Below are 17,865 nucleotides of genomic sequence, written 5' to 3'. Positions count from 1 at the left end.
ACCTCCTGTCCCAAACACTACTATAGGATTTCACTCTCCCTGGGATGTAGAAGAGAGCAGTAGTTGGTGGAAGCCAACCCTAAGGATCTGGATTAACCGTAAAACAGCGCTCCTGGGAACCTTTGATTCAAACTGTGAATTGATTTGTTTTCTGAAACATTGAATCTTTGGTCTCAGGTAAGAGGAATCATTGTGATGTTTGATCGCAACAGTATTAATATCATATACTGAGGGGGTTAGAGTTTGCCGAGATGATTTATTATTGTTTGCAAATGGTAAAAATACATGTTGATCTTAGATAGATCTGCCTCCTGCTGCATTTCATAACTCAAATAGATCTAATAAACACTGACACGCTGGATCTTCTTAACAGATATGTACAAACAAGATTTTACATAAACACACAAATGAAAATAAATAACACTCCAACACTCTCCTATTTAAATATATATGTTATTGGTAATGATTAAACGGATTAAACTTTATGGTACTTACTGAATTATTATTATTATTAGTTTAAATGGAGAAATGTTTCTCACAGCTCCTCAGAAATGTGTTTAATAGGGCATTCAGACTACTCAGGCTTACCATCGCAACGCTTCAGTTGGACATTTGAGGAATTTGCTGACCAGTTACCCATGGTGGATTTATTTAGTGTGCTAAAACAAAAATACCCCTCTTTGCAACAAGAGAATGGTGTCAGTTATGGAATTGAAAGTTTTACTAATTGACCGTAACATAAATATACTTTATATTTATATGTTGCTAATATTAGTGTTAATCGGACACTTTAAATATTCATGCAAACAGTCATCAAAAACAGAAAGCCATATACAGATACAAAACTTACTGTTAATCTCACAAGATTTACTTAATGCATGTCAAAAACATTGGGGTTTGAAACTGTAAGATTTAATATGACTCTTGACCACATAATATCTAATATATTTAAAATAATTGTTTGTCTGCAAATAATATTGTTATTTTATGGGTATGCTACTTTATTTTGAAGTGAAGGGAGCATCAATAATCCCCTCAGAATTTGGGCCCTTTGTGGCATGTTGCAGAGATAGCTTTTGCTTTTATTTTATCTTTTTTTTTTCTTATAATATTATTTTGGGCATGCATGATCATGCTAAAATCATACCTAAATAAATACATTTCAATTCTTTTCTCATCTTCCCCTAAAAGTTTATTCAGATTTCATTCCCCCCTCAGATTGCAGCGATGCCTGTCTCTCGAACACCTGCTCCAAGCAACAAGACGAAGAATCCTTCGAAAATCATCACAGACTTCTCAAACATCTCACAATATGGTCAGTGGTGTTTGTTTGTGTCACATATACATATGTAGTAGAAACACACAGACTTTAATTCTGATTGAACACTCGTTTGTGATATCCTCTGATGACCGGATGAGTGTTGTAAATGTCTCACTTAATTACCAAACGCCCTCACCGGTGTCCTGTGTCAACGTGAAGAGACAGAGCCAGAAATGCCAAACAACCCCCAGGCTCTCTGTAAATTTCTCACTGTGTAAATCTCCACTGAGAACACTTAATTTATTGGTCCCGAGCCTCAAAAAGAGAGAACACTTGGCATAAACACACATATACATAGTATTGCGACCAACTTTAATGAGGGGCTTGTGACATTTTCTAATAATAGTAACAGTTTGAATTGTTTTTTAATGCATCATTAGATTCACCGAAATGTCACATTTGAACTAGAACAGCATGTTCTAATGTTCCTGTTTTTGCTGGAGTCATGGGCTATCAATTCCCACAGTTTGATGAGCTGTTGCGATGCAATTACTCATCCCAGCTTTGACATAAAAAAAATGCCTCCATCATACTATAAAGACCAGTGTAATGAGCGGTTAGCCTATGCAGTGTGTAGCAGGCCAATTATTCCTCTCAAGAGAGTTAATCTCAAAGACATTGTCAAACTGTGTGACTTCACAGCTCTCCTCTAATGAGCAGCTCAGTTATTAGATGCTTTGGGTTTGTGTGTGAGTGGAGGCCGTTTAGTGTACTAGATTCTCTCACTTCATCTGCTTGGCAGTGTGCTCATAATGGGCAGTTTGTTTACAGGACAACATTCTTGCGGCTAGCGTTTCAGAGCCAAATAAATTAACAGCAAAATGACTGCCAAAAAGAGGAGCTGTTCGGCAGAGATTTCAAGCCGCTTAACTTCAAATTATTTCACTTCAGTCTGTTTCAGCAGATTGTCATGCATACACACATTGGGACAAATATTGCATGTGTGATTCATGCTCTGTTTATACAAACAGTTTTATTCAAATGAATTTGATTTTTTTTTTTGTTCAAATGAATTTGATTTTTTTTTTGTTTTTAACACTGAGCATGTTTGTGCATTCTAGACAGGCATTTATTGTCTGTGAATCTGCACTCTTTTTGAAAATTACATTGGTATGCTAGTAGGTGCTGGTAAGAGTCATTGAATTTATTCAACCAATTCATTCAAAACATAGATTTATTCAGGATTGAAATACCGTATGTGACTCCCTGCATCCAAATAAGCCTACTATATAATAGAAAACAGTTTGCAAAAAATGCAGTATCTTCAAAGTCATAAGCTGCATTTGAATATGCATACTTCCCTAAAATAGGAATGATAATAGTAAACGAAAAGTACACAGAATCACACTACTTCCGGCTAAATTCTGAAGTGCGCATTCTGTAAAAGCATGTTGTTGGTTTAACTTAAAAAATTAAGTAACCTGGTTGCCTTAAAAATTTAAGTTGATTGAAATGGAAAAAGTGAGTTAATACAATGAAGGAGATTGATTTAATCATCAGAAACTCAAAATAGTATGTTATCTGAACTAAAGAAATTATTTAAGTTGATTTGACAAAAGAAAAAATGTTGTGATATCAAATCTTGAAAATATTTTTTTTTATAGTGAGGTTAGAGGAGTTGGGACGGAACTGACATTGTAAGTCACATGACAATGACAAAATGGCGAGTGTAGTTCGTCCAGATCACATTCACACACATATAAAGTAATTACTTCTTCGAAATAAGAACCTTTTCAGTGATGGAATTTCAGATGCAAACAGACTTTATGAGTCATTTGTTATAAAAAAAAACACTGATAAATTCAGGAACGAGACGCTAATATTGTGTGGCGATAATGTTATTGTTATTGCCTTTGGATGTGGCTTGACTCCAGGTTTAATGGCTAATGGCTATGATTTGAAAGTGGCATTCTGACTGAATTTACCTTTTTTCCTTCCCCACGTCACTGATCTTGACCAGACCAGCAAGATGAGAATGCTGAAGCCAATGAACTGGACTTGGGGACCAAAATCAAGGCCCCTAGAGATGTGATGTTGGAGGAGCTGTCTCTCATGAAAAACAAGGGCTCCAAAATGTTCAAGATGCGACAGAAAAGGGTGGAGAAATTCATCGTCAGTGACGAGAACCTGGTCAGCAAAACAGGCATGAGAAAAGCAATAGCTTTGATAGGAAATAGAGGTTTATAGTGTTATTGCATAGTATCGGGATCACAAAATAAACCCTGACAGCTGGATCAGGATCAAGTTGTCTTTCTATAACAAATATAACATTGGCATTATGATGGCTCATCATGTAAACAATTTAAAGGCTATTTTAACCATTGGAGACATGAATATGTAATAAAAGAGGGTCATATATGTGGTAAAATTATCATAAATTTCTAATTTGGGTCCGTCTTGGCCGATAAAAGGCAGAAAATGACTTTTTAGTGCTTGTGGATTGTAGACAACAATCCCCATAGTGCATTGCAATGCTCAGCTTCACAGGCCACACCCACTACTCCGCCCATCAATGTAGACTAGAGTTGAGGTCCACTCTACGCTACCGCCTGGAAATCATTTCACACAACGAAATCAGATAATGCGCACTAATATAATATGACGACGTAAGAGCGTCAAGGCGGCGCCCGCGTCATCGGCACACTTACTCTGATGCGTAATTTTACACGTGAAATGTAGCCAAATCTTGGAGTGTTTTGTCTTTGGCATCGTGTTTCGGTACCCAACCCTATCCATAATGCATCCATCTGCGTATTCAGTACCTTCGTCCATATTTCCAAAAAAGCTTCTGCCGGTGAAATCAAAGACACTGGCGCTGATCTGTGATAGGTCGGTTTGCGCATTAGGTCCAACCCCCTATGGGTGGGTTTAAAAGAGTGGGAACTAGTGCTTGTAGTCTTTACAGAAATCCCCCCCACACTTCCTCCTAAATAGATGTGAAATGATGATTTTTGCGTCATTGTAGGAGGAAGTGAAAAAGGTAAATAGCAGATTTCTCTTGTCTCAGGTTTTTTTTTTTTTTTTTTTTTTTTTTTTTTTAATTGTATATCCAAATTTGTATATGTCTGTATATATATATGCAGTGTCTTTTTGTATACTTCTAGTTTTATGACTGTTGTATTGCTGTAATTTTTAACTCTCTCTTTTTTTTATAGTTAAGAGCCTAATAACATCTGGCAAAGGGACTACCAATGAAAACTAGCCTTTGGGCTAATTTGGGTACATTTACATTTAAGAATGTTTATTAATGTACACTGTCCCTTTTCTAAATAAATAAATAAATAAATAAATAAATAAATAAGATGTGAGAGTGTTGCACGACCATTTAATAGTAGGCTATGACTGGATTTCTAACAATGGAAATCTTAATGGAAATGGGTGGAGTGTCCCTTTAAGAAATTAGTAATAAGACCACAGTGTAATTAAATTCACATTTACTCTGAACATTCTGGTGTTCACTTATCTCTACACACTATTTAAGTTAATGAAACTTTAAATGCACAGTATACAGCATAACAGGATGATCTTCTTTTTGTTCCTCATGCCTTTGTAGCGAAACCTCCAGAACTCGGTTCCTTCTCTGCAATGTGAGATGACCGCTCCACCTGAACCATCTCCCAAACCAGAGCCACCTCAAGGTTTAATCTCACCTTGTTACATTATTTATTTATTTTCCAACAGCAAACTTATAAGTCCGTGGAATTAATATTTAGATTTTTGTTTTTCTGTTCTACTAATGGCAGAAGAAGTAAATGCTGAGGCAGAGAAGGAAAAGAGACGTGTGGAACATGCTATGAAAGATGATGAGAAACTTAAAGAAACCATGAAGTGGAAAATGCCAGGGCCTCATGTTCACAAGGAACTTCCCAAGTACAAGAGTTTTAATAGGTACTATGCTATTTTATCATTTATAAAACAGACGCCATACCTTTTGATAGCGGTTATTCAACTGACACATCTACATGTTGTTCTTGTCCACAAGAGTGGCTCTGCCCTTTGGAGGATTTGACAAGGCCTCTCGTCTTGTCACCTTTGAAGCCCCTGAAATCAAGGCGAGCGACGAGGAGCCGCAGCCAGCGCCCGAGTTTAACCTTTCCTGCCGGCCTTCTTTCAACCGCACTCCGATCGGCTGGACATGCAATGAGGAGCACAGCCACATCCACATGGAGCTGGACAACATCCCCTTTGATGGAGAGACTGACGACCTCTAAGAAACCTGCCCATCTCATGTGAACACAGAGGTGTATATACACAGCAACATAACGTAACGGCCAAATACAGATGAGTACAGAGATACACAGACCAGCAAAGAGGGACCTTGTGCACTCACATCGGAAAACAACAACTGATACGTATTTGCATGAGAAAGGAATGATCCTTGCCTTTTCTCCCATTGTTTTGTGTGCTGTTTACAATGGAAACACGTCATTGCATGTTGTGATTTGCTGGTTCAGTTGGAAGACACATTATGCACTGCAATGATCCATGATAGACATATAAAGAACCTAAAATGATCTAGCATTAAAATAAACTTCTGTCCCTAAACGGAATATGGTCTGATTTCTTATTTAAAGAAGCAATCTGTCAGTGTACTGTATTAATAATGTTTTGATCTTGATTTTGATGTTTAGCAGGTTCACCTCCTGTTCAAAGTATGTCACATTTCTTTAAAATTAGATAAAGTAATACATAAAGAATTAATTATCTAAAAAAACACATGCACAAAACCAATCAAAGCATGAATAGTTGCTTGTTTAAAACTGATAACAGTAGGTATGCTATTCTGCACTGACCCTTTTAAATGGTGTGTGTGTTTTTTTGTCTGTGCCAACTTTTGGTATTTCTTGCTCATATAGCATTTAGAATCAACTTCATATTATTTTAAGCTGTTATCCAATTTGTAGTAGAAAAAAAAATGTTTTTTATCAACTTAAGTTAATTTTCAGCCCTGTCCCTCATTTTACATGCAAAATCTATAACACTTAGCCTCGTTTTTGCCCCTAAAGAAGTGATGATGGCTCTTATTACTTACTCCTCAGCATAATTTAGGCTAAATTCAATTAAATTACATCCACATGCATTTGTGTAGCGCTTTTTCACAAAACAGTCCACATTACAATTTAGAGTGATTTCTGAAATGTACATGCAAATCACAGTTAGATAAAAATGTAAATTTAAACAATTTGTGATTTAAGGCAGGAAAATAGCTTGTTGAAGTAATAAATACTCATTTGTTAACAAATGATTATGACATAGACTATAGAAAAATGTTGAATAGTACATGTTGATTCTTGCGTCATCTGAAGTTCTCTCAGGAGTTGGCAGTGTCCTCAGAATGGGCATCCCGAGATAAAACAGAGAAGCAAATAAAAAATAATTAGTGTAGCTGCTGTTCATAACGTTAAGCATGGATAATAATGTGCATTTGATCTGATTTGGTAAATGAGATGCATTATATTAATGTATGGCTAAAGAAATTGGTCTTTAATCTAGATTTAAACTGAGGTGAGTTTGAGCCCCGAACATTATCAGGACGGCTATTCCAGAGTTTAGGAGGCAAATGTGAAAACGCTCTCCCTCCTTTAGTGGAATTAGATAAAGCCCAGAGTTTGGTGAGCTTAAAGATCATGATGTATTGTAAGCCGATAGAAGATCAGTTAAATACACAGAAGCTAAATCATTTAGGGCCTTATATTATGGGTCAGTAGCAATACTTTGTAATTGATATGTAGCCTAACTTAATAGGTGATGCAATTGGTGTTATGATCATATCTTGTGTCGTAGGAACTCTAGCAGCTGCATTTTGCACTAACTGTAGCTTGTTTATTGAGGATGAAGGACAACCAGCTCGTAATGCATTACCTACTGTAATCTAGAGGTCATTACTTGTCATAAACTAACTTTTCTGCATCAGAAACGTCATGTTCCGTATAGCTTAACAATGTTTCTGAGGAGGAAGAAGGCTGTTTTTCGTGTACCATTTGAAATATGATTTTCGAAAGACAAGTTTCTGTCTAATATAACACCAAGGTCATTAGGATGAATGAAAATGTACATATTTTAGATGCAAATTGTATTCTAAGAGATTCTGTGTACAGGTTTCTAACAACCTGTAGCTTATAATCTGTTACCCATTATTGCTATAATTAACATTTATGGTATTTGATGTAATAAAATAGATTATATAATGTTTAATATGTCCTTCTGAAGTAGATAAATAGCATGTTCTGACAGTTAAGCACTTTCACTTATTTATAGCCTACTTTGTTGAAAATGCTATACAGGATTCAGGAATATGCACCTATTTGTCTTACTTATACTCAGTTCGTAGAAAGTGCAAGTTATAGACCATTAGCGACTATGTTGTTACTGTTACACAATGTTGCACTGCTAGGAACACGCTAAGAAGCTTTATTCAGAATTCACACCTCTCTCTCTTTGTCTACACAAAACCAAAATTGGTTACGTAATGGCATTCTGACGTACAATACCAACCAGCTCCAGCAGATGGTAGCAGATCGGTCCTCAATCCAAAGGGAAGCCTTTATCGCGAGAACTGAACATGTAAAGAACGTCGTTATCGCGAGATCTTCATGTATTGACTGCGGCGCTGGATGGCGCTGGTGGAAATTAGGGAATGCTGCGCGGTCAAGATTTCTCCCGGGTTGAGCTGAGCTCGGACAGGACGCTAGACTGACTGCATCTGTGTGCGAGCTGTAAGGTGAGTAAGCACTCTTTAAACTTAATTAACGGTGCTCTCCTCAAGCGAAATTGGATATATGTGTAAATCCGACCATGTAAACATCCATCATGCATAAGTGTAACTTGAATTCCAGCAAGCTTGCACTCCAGATGTGTAATGTGATGGGGAAATTGCTTAACATCAGCGCGTGCGGATGCGTCTCCCTGTCTGAAGTCAAGGATGCTCTGAGCTTGGAGTCTGGGACCACCCAAAAACATTGTCACCTTTTTAGGGACATATTTATCACGTTGCATCTGGCGTGCATGGCAGTGCACATGTAATACTTTATTTGACAGTTCTTATACATTTTTTATAGCTCATTATTGTCATTTAAGATTTTACTTTGTCTTCTTTAGTTATGTGTTGATAAATCTCAAATGATTTTATCATGCAGTTGCATTGACTCACTGAAGTGGACAGCACATGGTCGATATTAATTTAGTTTTGTGGTTGCGTTTAAGTGATTAAAGGGACAGTTAATCTAAAAATGAAAATTCTTTCATCATTTAGGCTACTTACCCTGATTTTGTATCAAACTCCTATGACTTTCTTTCTTCTGTGGAGCACAAAAGGAGATAACGACAACCTGTATGGACAAAGATTCAACAGGAGTGCAATTCTGCCTAACAAATTATTCTTCCAAGGAAGAAAAATAATCTTACAGTACATATCTAAAGTAGCCTAATACAGGCCTAAATAAATGATGAAACAATTCAAATTTATTGGGGTGAAATATTCATTTAAATAAATCTCATCCCTGCATAAGTGCAGTGGACCTATTAGACAGGCTTTTTGGCAATCATTTTGCATGTGCAGATTTCAAGAGCACAAATTCAGCTGACTCAGAACACACCTATGATGTCCAAAAATACTGCACGTGTCTGTGACTTTTGAGCCTCGGTGTCGGCCAGCACATGTTTACAAATGGTGCAGAAGAACAACTGCGCCAGGTTTTCTGTTCAGTTTGCAACATTAGTTTATTGTGTTATTTTTTCTCTTTCTTTTAATGCTGTCCTGGTTTAACTGCATAAATCCTGTGAGATGATGTCATTCTAGAGAATGTTATTCTGTAAATGATCATTATGATTAATTTAGTAAAGCCAATTTAGTAAAGCCCATCTCATCATAACATGCCCATTGCACTTTTGGGTTCAGTGTAGGGTTGATTTCCTGAGATTTAGATTAAATGCAGTAAAAATTGCGTGTTCTTTTTGTGTGAATTGCTGAAAAACATTGTGAAATACATTAGTTTGTTTTGTAATGTTCTAGTTAGATACATGTTGCATGCACCATTTAAATGTGTGTAAATTTGTCAATGATGGCCATCCATGAGAGGAGCTTCTCAGGTCCATTAAGGTCCATCCCTGTGCTTTTATGCTCCACATGAGTAGCCCTCATGGGGTCATCAGTCAACAGGCGCTCCACACTCCTTGAAGAGAAAAGCGTGTGCGGCGTGTTGGTAAAAGCCTGGGAAAATCAAATGAGGGACTCTCTGTGGCGGTGTAACCTTTCTGATTTCATCATGCGGCTCAGGTTGTAGTTCTTACACAACAAAGCTGTTTTAAACCCCCACTCTGAGAACGTCACTCCGTGCTTTTACAGCTGGGGGCGGGGGTTTGGAAAAGATTGGATTTTTATCAGCTTGTGCGATTATATTTCTTGTCTGAGGCTGAGTGGAAATGCTGGGTGGTGTTTGGCTTGGTTGTCAATGGGAGAAGTGTACAGGATGGTCATAGAGACACTTTGTGATTGTCCTCACGATTGTAATATGTAGAGAGCTGTAGTACTTCAACAAATCATTAAATGCTGGATAAAAGAGTATAAATATATATATATATATATATATATATTTATTGAAATGCTATATATATATATATATATATATATAAATATATTTATTTATTTATTTATTGAAATGCTGTCTTATGTACTAATGTACTTGTGCAAGATGTATGCTAGTTCAAGTTTTTTAAATCGGCTAAACTTTTTAAAGGAAACATTTAAAAAATAATCATAAAAAATAATAATAATAATATATAAATAAAATAACATTATGTAAATATATTTAGAATTTTTTTAAATTACTGAAGTAAACTGTCACACAATTTAAAAAACAGAAATTAATGTCAAGAATGTTGTCACCCCTGACATAACAGTTTGTAAATAAGGCTGTAGTGGATGTAATTAATTTCAGGAGATGCTCTTGAATGTGCATTCAAATTTCTCCTGGCTTGCTTTAAATGCATGCCATTCTCATTCCCTTCTTTCATATGGCATATACTCTGTGTCAAAGTGAGAAAACAGCACTAAATCTAGACAGGGAGATGAGATTGTGAAAGTGAGATGGTGACACAGCGTCTTGAGTGCTCTATCTTTCTGTTTATTTTTCCTCCGCTTGTCCTTGACACCTTGCATTCTCTCTACCTTTGTTTACTAATGACACATTTAGCTTGAAATGCTGTGATGCCAATGCATTTAATTGCCAAGTAGTGCTGTGTGGGTATAGGCCTGTCATTATAACTGCTTTTTGTTTGTGCAGTAGATTGTCCCAGAAATTACTGTGATTAAACAATATTGTCCCTTTAAGACCATTTAATTTTTGTAGGCATACACACTTTCAAGTGAAAATGAACTTCATTTTTAAGAATATTTATTAGATACTGGAATTGAAGTGTCAAACATTTAATATCCTTAGGGTTGAGCACTATTGCTGAAAAACACCAAACCCTAGTTAACAGTCAGATGTCCATATGAACAAAGGCTAGATGCCTGCTAAATCTATTTTTCTATAGGCATGATTTTTTTAAAAGTTGAACTTTCTTTTAACTTGAGCGTTTACATAGAAAATCAATTGAAAAACAGCGCAGTGGATTGCAAAAATGTGACAAACACTGCTAGTGTTGCGGAGCGGGCGTGTTACGGTTACGTGGTGTACATTTTTTAATAGCCTAATCAAAAAGCATGTCTAATTAATTGAAACCATGTTTTATGAATAATTAAAATTATACCACATAAAAATATTAAAAAACACTATGAAAAATAATGTCACTATTTCTGTGGGTTTTTTTTCTGGTAATAAAATGAAGACATAGAACACAAATTTTATAATTCATCATCAATTTTAATCATGAAATTAAATAAACTTTTTGTAAAATAAAGTGCTGCATGAGCTTTACTGTTAAAATTAAAACATGGAAGAAAAAAATATTATTCCTTAAATTAAGTTTTGATGATAATTTATTTGGTTTAGGGTTAGTATTATTACATTGGGACATATCTAAATTCTACTGTGCAACAGAAATATATTTCTGTCAAGTTAAACCAAACTTTTATTTTGACGGGTTGCTGTGAAAACCTTTTAGGATTTTGTGTGTTTGTCATGATAGTTTTTCCTCAAATAAAGTGGTTAAATGATCACGATGTGACTTTCTGAGTGGATCTAGAGTCTGGAGAGGAAGTTCATGCATTTGTGTCTTCATATAGGCCAAAATACAGTGCAAGGCGTCACTCATGCGTCAGTGTGTGGTAAATAAAAACTGTGCGTCGGCTGCACCATTCATACACAGAACATGCAGGATTAGTATTTTTATAGTCTTTGTAGTTTAATATTCACACACACACTAGTCTACATCGCGATTTGAAGTGTACTGAACTGCTTTCTATTTATTCCTCAAAAAATGTATAAATGTCGTGAAATTCCATGTTATCCAGTAAATTCCGTGTTTATGACTGGATATTATCGTCAGCATTTTATTATTATCGGGGAGTCGTTTTGGTGCCTGTTGCATGGCCTAAACGGGTTGTTCCTATTCTATTAAAGGGATGGTTCACTTTGAAATTAATTTTTGATATGTTTTAGTTTACCTCAAGGGCATCCAAGATGTAGGTGTCTTTGTTTCCACAGTATTTTCAATTTTGACATTTTTCGGTCAAACCGGTGTTGTCTGTCAGTCCTATAATGCAGTTTTAGGGGGTCCACCTCAAAGAGCATGCACAGCGAAGTCAAAATTAAACATGATTGAATGACTCTAGAGAGTCTGGAGAGGAAGAATGTATGTACACACTGATGGCCTAAGACACGAAACGAGCGGTTTGTGTGAGAAAACGAACAGCATTTATATAGTTTTTACCTTTTTGTTAACAGCCGTCGAACTGATCTGAATCAGATGTCCAACTGAACCAAACTGAACCGTCTCCAGACGTTACGCCGGAAGTGATCTCTCGCGCGTCTACGTCACGCATTGTTTACACGGAGATTTCGGAAGTTTTACCTTTCACTAAAAATATGTTGAATGGTACTATTCAAAAATTCATTAATTTAAATTCATTTTCAGTTAGTATGGCATTATAAAACTATTGGGTATGTCCTTATAGCACTATCACCATCATGTGCTCTGTGTGCAAATTTGACAAACAGACTAGAATCGTTTCTGGCCAAATGTGAGCTCGAAGCAGTTTCAGGGGAGAGTTTTAATGCATTGTCAGGAGGGGCCGTTTGAGAAACAATGGGAGCCACCTCTTCACAAGACATGTAATTGAACCAGTGTCTACGAGAGCTAAATTACTTTGGTTATATTCATGAAGTAATAATGGTGTTCTCATAGTTTGCCATGACATGCTTGCATTTCAGAGAAGTTTGAAGACAGCGGGGAGAATGAACTTAGGTCTTCCCCATTGTCGGCTATGTCTATTTGGAGCTACACATAACCCACTTACTGGGAAACCACATTCTGCCCCCTGCATTAGGTTTTGAAGGAGGGAGTGATATATATATATATATATATATATATATATGTGTGTGTGTGTGTGTGTGTGTGTGTGTGTAGAGAGAGAGAGAGAGAGAGAGAGAGAGAGAGAGAGAAAGGGACAAGATGAGTACTCTCACACACTGTGTTGTGTAAGATGTGTCCTCATCATCTCTCTTGTTGAGCCTGGGGTGGATCATGTTTTTACCACAGCATTCTGTCTTGTGCTTTGGCTTGTGGTTCACTACAGGACACCAGAGATGGTGTGACTTGACTGGATGTGGTTTGGATGCTAACCATAAGCCCCATGAGCTTTAGCTATTTATCTACTAGGGGACATACATGAATATCTGTTTAGCTTGGTGTTTATCTCCACACTTTTTCAGTTCCGAATTTTACAGACAGCTTTGTTAGTACCAAAATGTTTATTTATATATATATATATATATATTTTTTCCCATTTCAGAAAGTTTGTGTACATCTCATTGAATTGAATTATGTATGTATTGGTTATCAGCAAATGTTAAAGATTTTTTAGTAACACTTTACAATAAGATTTCATTTGTTTAACAATAGTTAATAACATTAGTTCTCATAACCAATAACAAATAATACTACCACAGAGTTTATTAATCTTAGTTAATGTTAATTTCAATTGGTAACATTTGGTAAGGAATTGTGAACTAACATGCATGGGCAAAGAATGAACAACCATTGCTTTTTTTTAGCTATCATTATCAAGGATTAGTAAATGCTGTAAAAAAATATTGCCCACTGTAAGTTTGACAATATTGCAAAGTGTTGCCGATTATTTTTTTATTTTTAATTCATGGTTACACTTTATTTCAAGGTGTCTTCGTTATACATTTAAGTAATAAGTAATATACATTTTTTTTAGTCTTCTCTCGTGAAATTTGGCCGCATATGTGAGTGATTTACTCGCATTGTAGAGGGTTGTTTTTTCAGGCTAGATTGAATATTTTATTCTTCAAGCTTATTTTATCTGTTTTTACACACATTTATCCCCCGTTTCACACAAGACTTAAGCTACTCCCAGACTAAAATGCATGTTTGAGCAGTTTTAACTGAAAGCAACTTGCACTGACATGTCTTAAAATTGGTCAGTGCGATTGTTTCGTCTCAAGATACACACCAGTAATGATTTTTCTGGGCATACCGAAACTGGGCCTTAGATATTTAGAAATAAGCCAAAAGTGCCTATTACCCAAATGTGCACAGTACACAAAATGACCAAAATAGCCATCCCTAGTACCCACTGCAGAGTCTCCATTTGTGTCTTCTTCTCACTGCAGCTGGAGTGATTTTCTGTGGAGCTGAGTAAAGATGCAGTGAGCTCAATGAGAGGTGATGTTGAATGTGTCATTCTGCTGAAGGTGTAGATGCCACCCGCTGAGACTGCCTTTCTAATGGCTCTCTCTCTCACAATCACTTGCGTTGACATGGTAACCTGTGTCACTTCAGGGGGTGCGACCTCCCCACTCAATCCATATTCTTTTCCTCATGGGCAGATGCTGCTGGCTTCAAGACACTGTTCACTGCAGATGAGGTATGGCCAAATTGGATGCCGTCATCATTTCACATCGCAATATATGATGTTGTATCGAAGTTCAGAGCAAGTCTCCTGTCTGATAGTGTGTGCGACCGCACAGAGCCGGCTCCCGCCTCTACAGGGATTTCGTTCGAAAATAAAGTGACAACTGACTTGATGATGTTGAGCCAATAAAAAGTTCATGTTTTTGTCCTTCGAAAGACTTTAATAGTTAAAAGTCATCGCTGACAGCGAGACTGTGTTTCATGCTGTATTCTGTTTGTTACAGATGTGTTAGCAGTTGAACGTTTACCCTCTTCAACTTAAAGGGATACTCCACTTTTTTTGGAAATAGGCTCATTTTAACACTCCCCCAGAGTTAAACAGTTTGGTTTTACCGTTTTTTAACTGTCTGGTTACTGATTCTTATAAATATCAGAAGATCGGCTGAATGGATTTGAAAACGGTAAAACTCAACTGTTTAATTCTGGGGGAGTGATAATATGAGCCAGTAATATGAAAAAGAGTATCCCTTTAATGCTGTTAAACTGAATATGAACTTGAAGCAAAGAAAACTTTTCTGAAATATCAACATTGCAGCAAATAAAAGCACATGGTTTATCTGTCGACGTCTGGCTCTGGAGGTGGCCTATGCTGTGTGAATTCACAGATCACGCAACCGCAATATCTAAATGAGCAATATTTGGGGCATATTTAAATAAATGCTTTGTTTATAATGAGCAGGACGTTTTAAGTAATGAAACTTGAATGATGTTTTAATGATTGTATGTCAAAAGATCATCAAGGCAACTTAGATTTCTCATAGCATGCCCATGATTGATAGCCAGGTGAATAGACTTCATATTGAGCATTTCTCGATTGACCAGTCATTTTTATATGGCCAAAAACAGATACATGTCAGAAATTAAAATTCAATACTAATGGGCTTCAATAAATTAAAAATAAAATACTAAAAAAACAAAACAAAATCTAATAATAAATCTAATAATCTTTTTAATTTTTTTCAAATTATTCTATAATAATATATAAAATACATTTAATTATATAATTCTATAAAATACATTTTAATATGTATATATTTAAATATATATTTAAAATGTATTATTAAGTTATTTGTTTCTGATTCATTGAATATTGAAAAGACCTTTTATATTCTGTACAGAATGAACTTATGCCTCCTTTTTGCCTGAGATGAACTGTAATTCCCTCATGATAAAGCTTTATTAACCACTCCGGTTTGTGAGAATGAGCTAACTCAGCGCATGACTCGTCAGTTTGATCAGGCATTCCTGAAGATGATGAAGTCATTGAAAACTGAAGGATCACACATTTTCCCTTCTGTGTGTCACTGATGGCATTATGTGTGAAGTTAATTGTCTTAATTTCTCTCCGTATGCAGTTATTAAGCTGAATCAGAGTGCAGTCAGCTATTCGCTGGTCTTCTTTCTGCTACAGTGAGCATTTTATTAAAAAGCGTCTCTTTCTTCCTTCATCTCCTTCGTATGCGCACTGGATGGTGGGCTCCCCAGTCCCCTGTGAAGTCAGTGAGGGTCAATGGTCATGTAACTGCAGTGCAGTGCAATCGCTTCGGTCGGGAACATCTCGCTAATGGGCAAAATGAAGGAAGAGAGGAAAATTACACAGTGGGAACATTTGCACTTTAATGAATTTCTTCTCATTCTGTGCATGGCATGGGTAGAGTATTGATTCAGTGCAGGTGGGATGTATGAACTCACAGAAACAGCAAACATATTGACTGGATCACTTTAGACAAAATCAATTTGTGTTAAATGACAAGAAAATGAGCAGTGTGTCAGACAGGCCACAAAGTGAACGCAAAATGTAGCCGACATGAGCTCCTTTTTAAATGTTATCAGCTACACAGTTGGATGCTTGGAAATGGTTCCAGTTGAAAAAAAAAATCCATTTATTCTTTAATATCAATGTGAAATAATTCCTTCCTGGAAAATTCCTGGTCTTTTGTTTTTGTAATATTTCATGAGAAATTTAGATTTTTATTTTAATCAATTTCAGTATTGATTGACAGTAGATATTTCATTGCACATTTGTTTCCCGTTTCTACCTTTAGATTGCCTTTACTATCTTTTAAAGGGTTAGTTCACCCAAAAATGAAAATTCTGTCTGTATTTACTCTCCCTCAAGTTGTTCCAAACCTCTTTGTGTTTATTTGTTCTGCTGAACACAAAGGAAGATATTTGGAAGAATGTTTTAATCAAACAGATCTCAATCCCCATTGACTTCCATAGTAGGATACTATGGTAGTCAATGGGGAATGAGATCTGTTTGATTAAAACATTCTTCCAAATATATTCCTTTGTGTTCAGTAATAAAAATAAATGCAGAGGTTTGGAACAACATGAGGGTGAGTAAATACTGACAGAATTTTCATTTTTGGGTGAACTAACCCTTCAAGTTATTTAATCTTTAAAAACGCCAATAATCTTTAGCGGATTTCATAATGAATATCCATTTTACATAATGTAAATGTAAATGCCATTTGTGGCATTTAAAAGAATTGATTTTAGTTTTTAATGTTAACATTGTTAATTCATAGTAAATTAATTAACAAAATAATAGGGATGCACCGATGTGAACATTTTGGCAGATACCGATAACCGATAATTCTTTATATTTGAAAGCCGATGACCGATATATCGGTCGATAAATCTAAATCCAATTTTTTATATAATTTTTGAGAGCCTGATTGCACAAAAGTCTCACAGTTAAAGTCCATTTCCCAATCACACAATTATAATGTTCTGATTATAATTTCATGTAGCCGATATGACCAACCCGGTCTCATCCCAAGACGTCATATAACTGACGTTTTGGGACGTCTTTTGACCATACGTCAATATTCACCTTTTTAGGGCCCCCTTAAACGTCGGTAGATGAGGTTATGGGATCCTAACTCTACCCCAGACCTAAACCTAACCCTAAACCTAACCCGTCACCTAACTGACGTTAAAGGTAAAGCGTCAGTTGTATGACGGCCCGGGATCGCCATCTACCGACGTTTAAGGGGGCCCTAAAAAGGCGGATATTGACGTATGGTCAAAAGACGTCCCAAAACGTCAGTTATATGACTTTTTGGGATGAGACTGTGTTGATATGACAGCACAGTTTGCACTTAACTATATTTTCCTTTTTGATTCCAATCATATTTCAAGCAATTAAGATCAATCGTGTTGAACAGTGCGCATCTCAAGTGTCAAGTGTTGAAGGAAATAATTAATTATTTATCAGATTTAATATATCAGCCAAATTTTATTATCGGGCCGATAACAATAACATAAAAAATGAACAAATATTGTCCGATACAATATGGTGACCGATATATCGTGCATCCCTACAAAATAAGATTTTTAATGTTAGCCATAACATGAAAACACAGCCCATTCTCACTCCCAAGGCGTCACCTAACTGACGCCTTGGGAAGCATTTGGACATGCTTCAATATCTGACG

General features: G+C 36.2%; 2 protein-coding genes across 7 annotated transcripts in view; both read left to right on the top strand.

Moving 5' to 3' along the window:
- Positions 1–5,819, top strand: myoz1b (myozenin 1b). Its single transcript, XM_039664814.2, has 6 exons — positions 1–177; positions 1,219–1,315; positions 3,282–3,451; positions 4,875–4,959; positions 5,065–5,209; positions 5,304–5,819. Exons 2-6 carry the CDS (start codon positions 1,228–1,230, stop codon positions 5,530–5,532), a joined length of 717 nt encoding a protein of 238 aa, XP_039520748.2. The 5' UTR covers positions 1–177; positions 1,219–1,227; the 3' UTR covers positions 5,533–5,819.
- Positions 5,820–7,935: 2,116 nt separating this feature from the next.
- The window catches only part of usp54b (ubiquitin specific peptidase 54b), a 113,467-nt gene continuing 103,537 nt past the window's right edge, over positions 7,936–17,865 (top strand). For all 6 annotated transcript variants that reach the window (XM_089122146.1, XM_039664807.2, XM_039664806.2 and 3 more), the window contains exon 1: positions 7,936–8,042. The gene's annotated coding sequence lies outside the window, so the exon portion shown is untranslated. The remainder of the gene's footprint in view (positions 8,043–17,865) is intronic.

Source organism: Pimephales promelas, chromosome 17 (assembly GCF_988280905.1).
Source record: "Pimephales promelas chromosome 17, fPimPro1.hap1.1, whole genome shotgun sequence".
Taxonomy (NCBI): Eukaryota; Metazoa; Chordata; class Actinopteri; order Cypriniformes; family Leuciscidae; genus Pimephales; species Pimephales promelas.
This window is presented reverse-complemented; position numbering and strand designations above follow the sequence as displayed.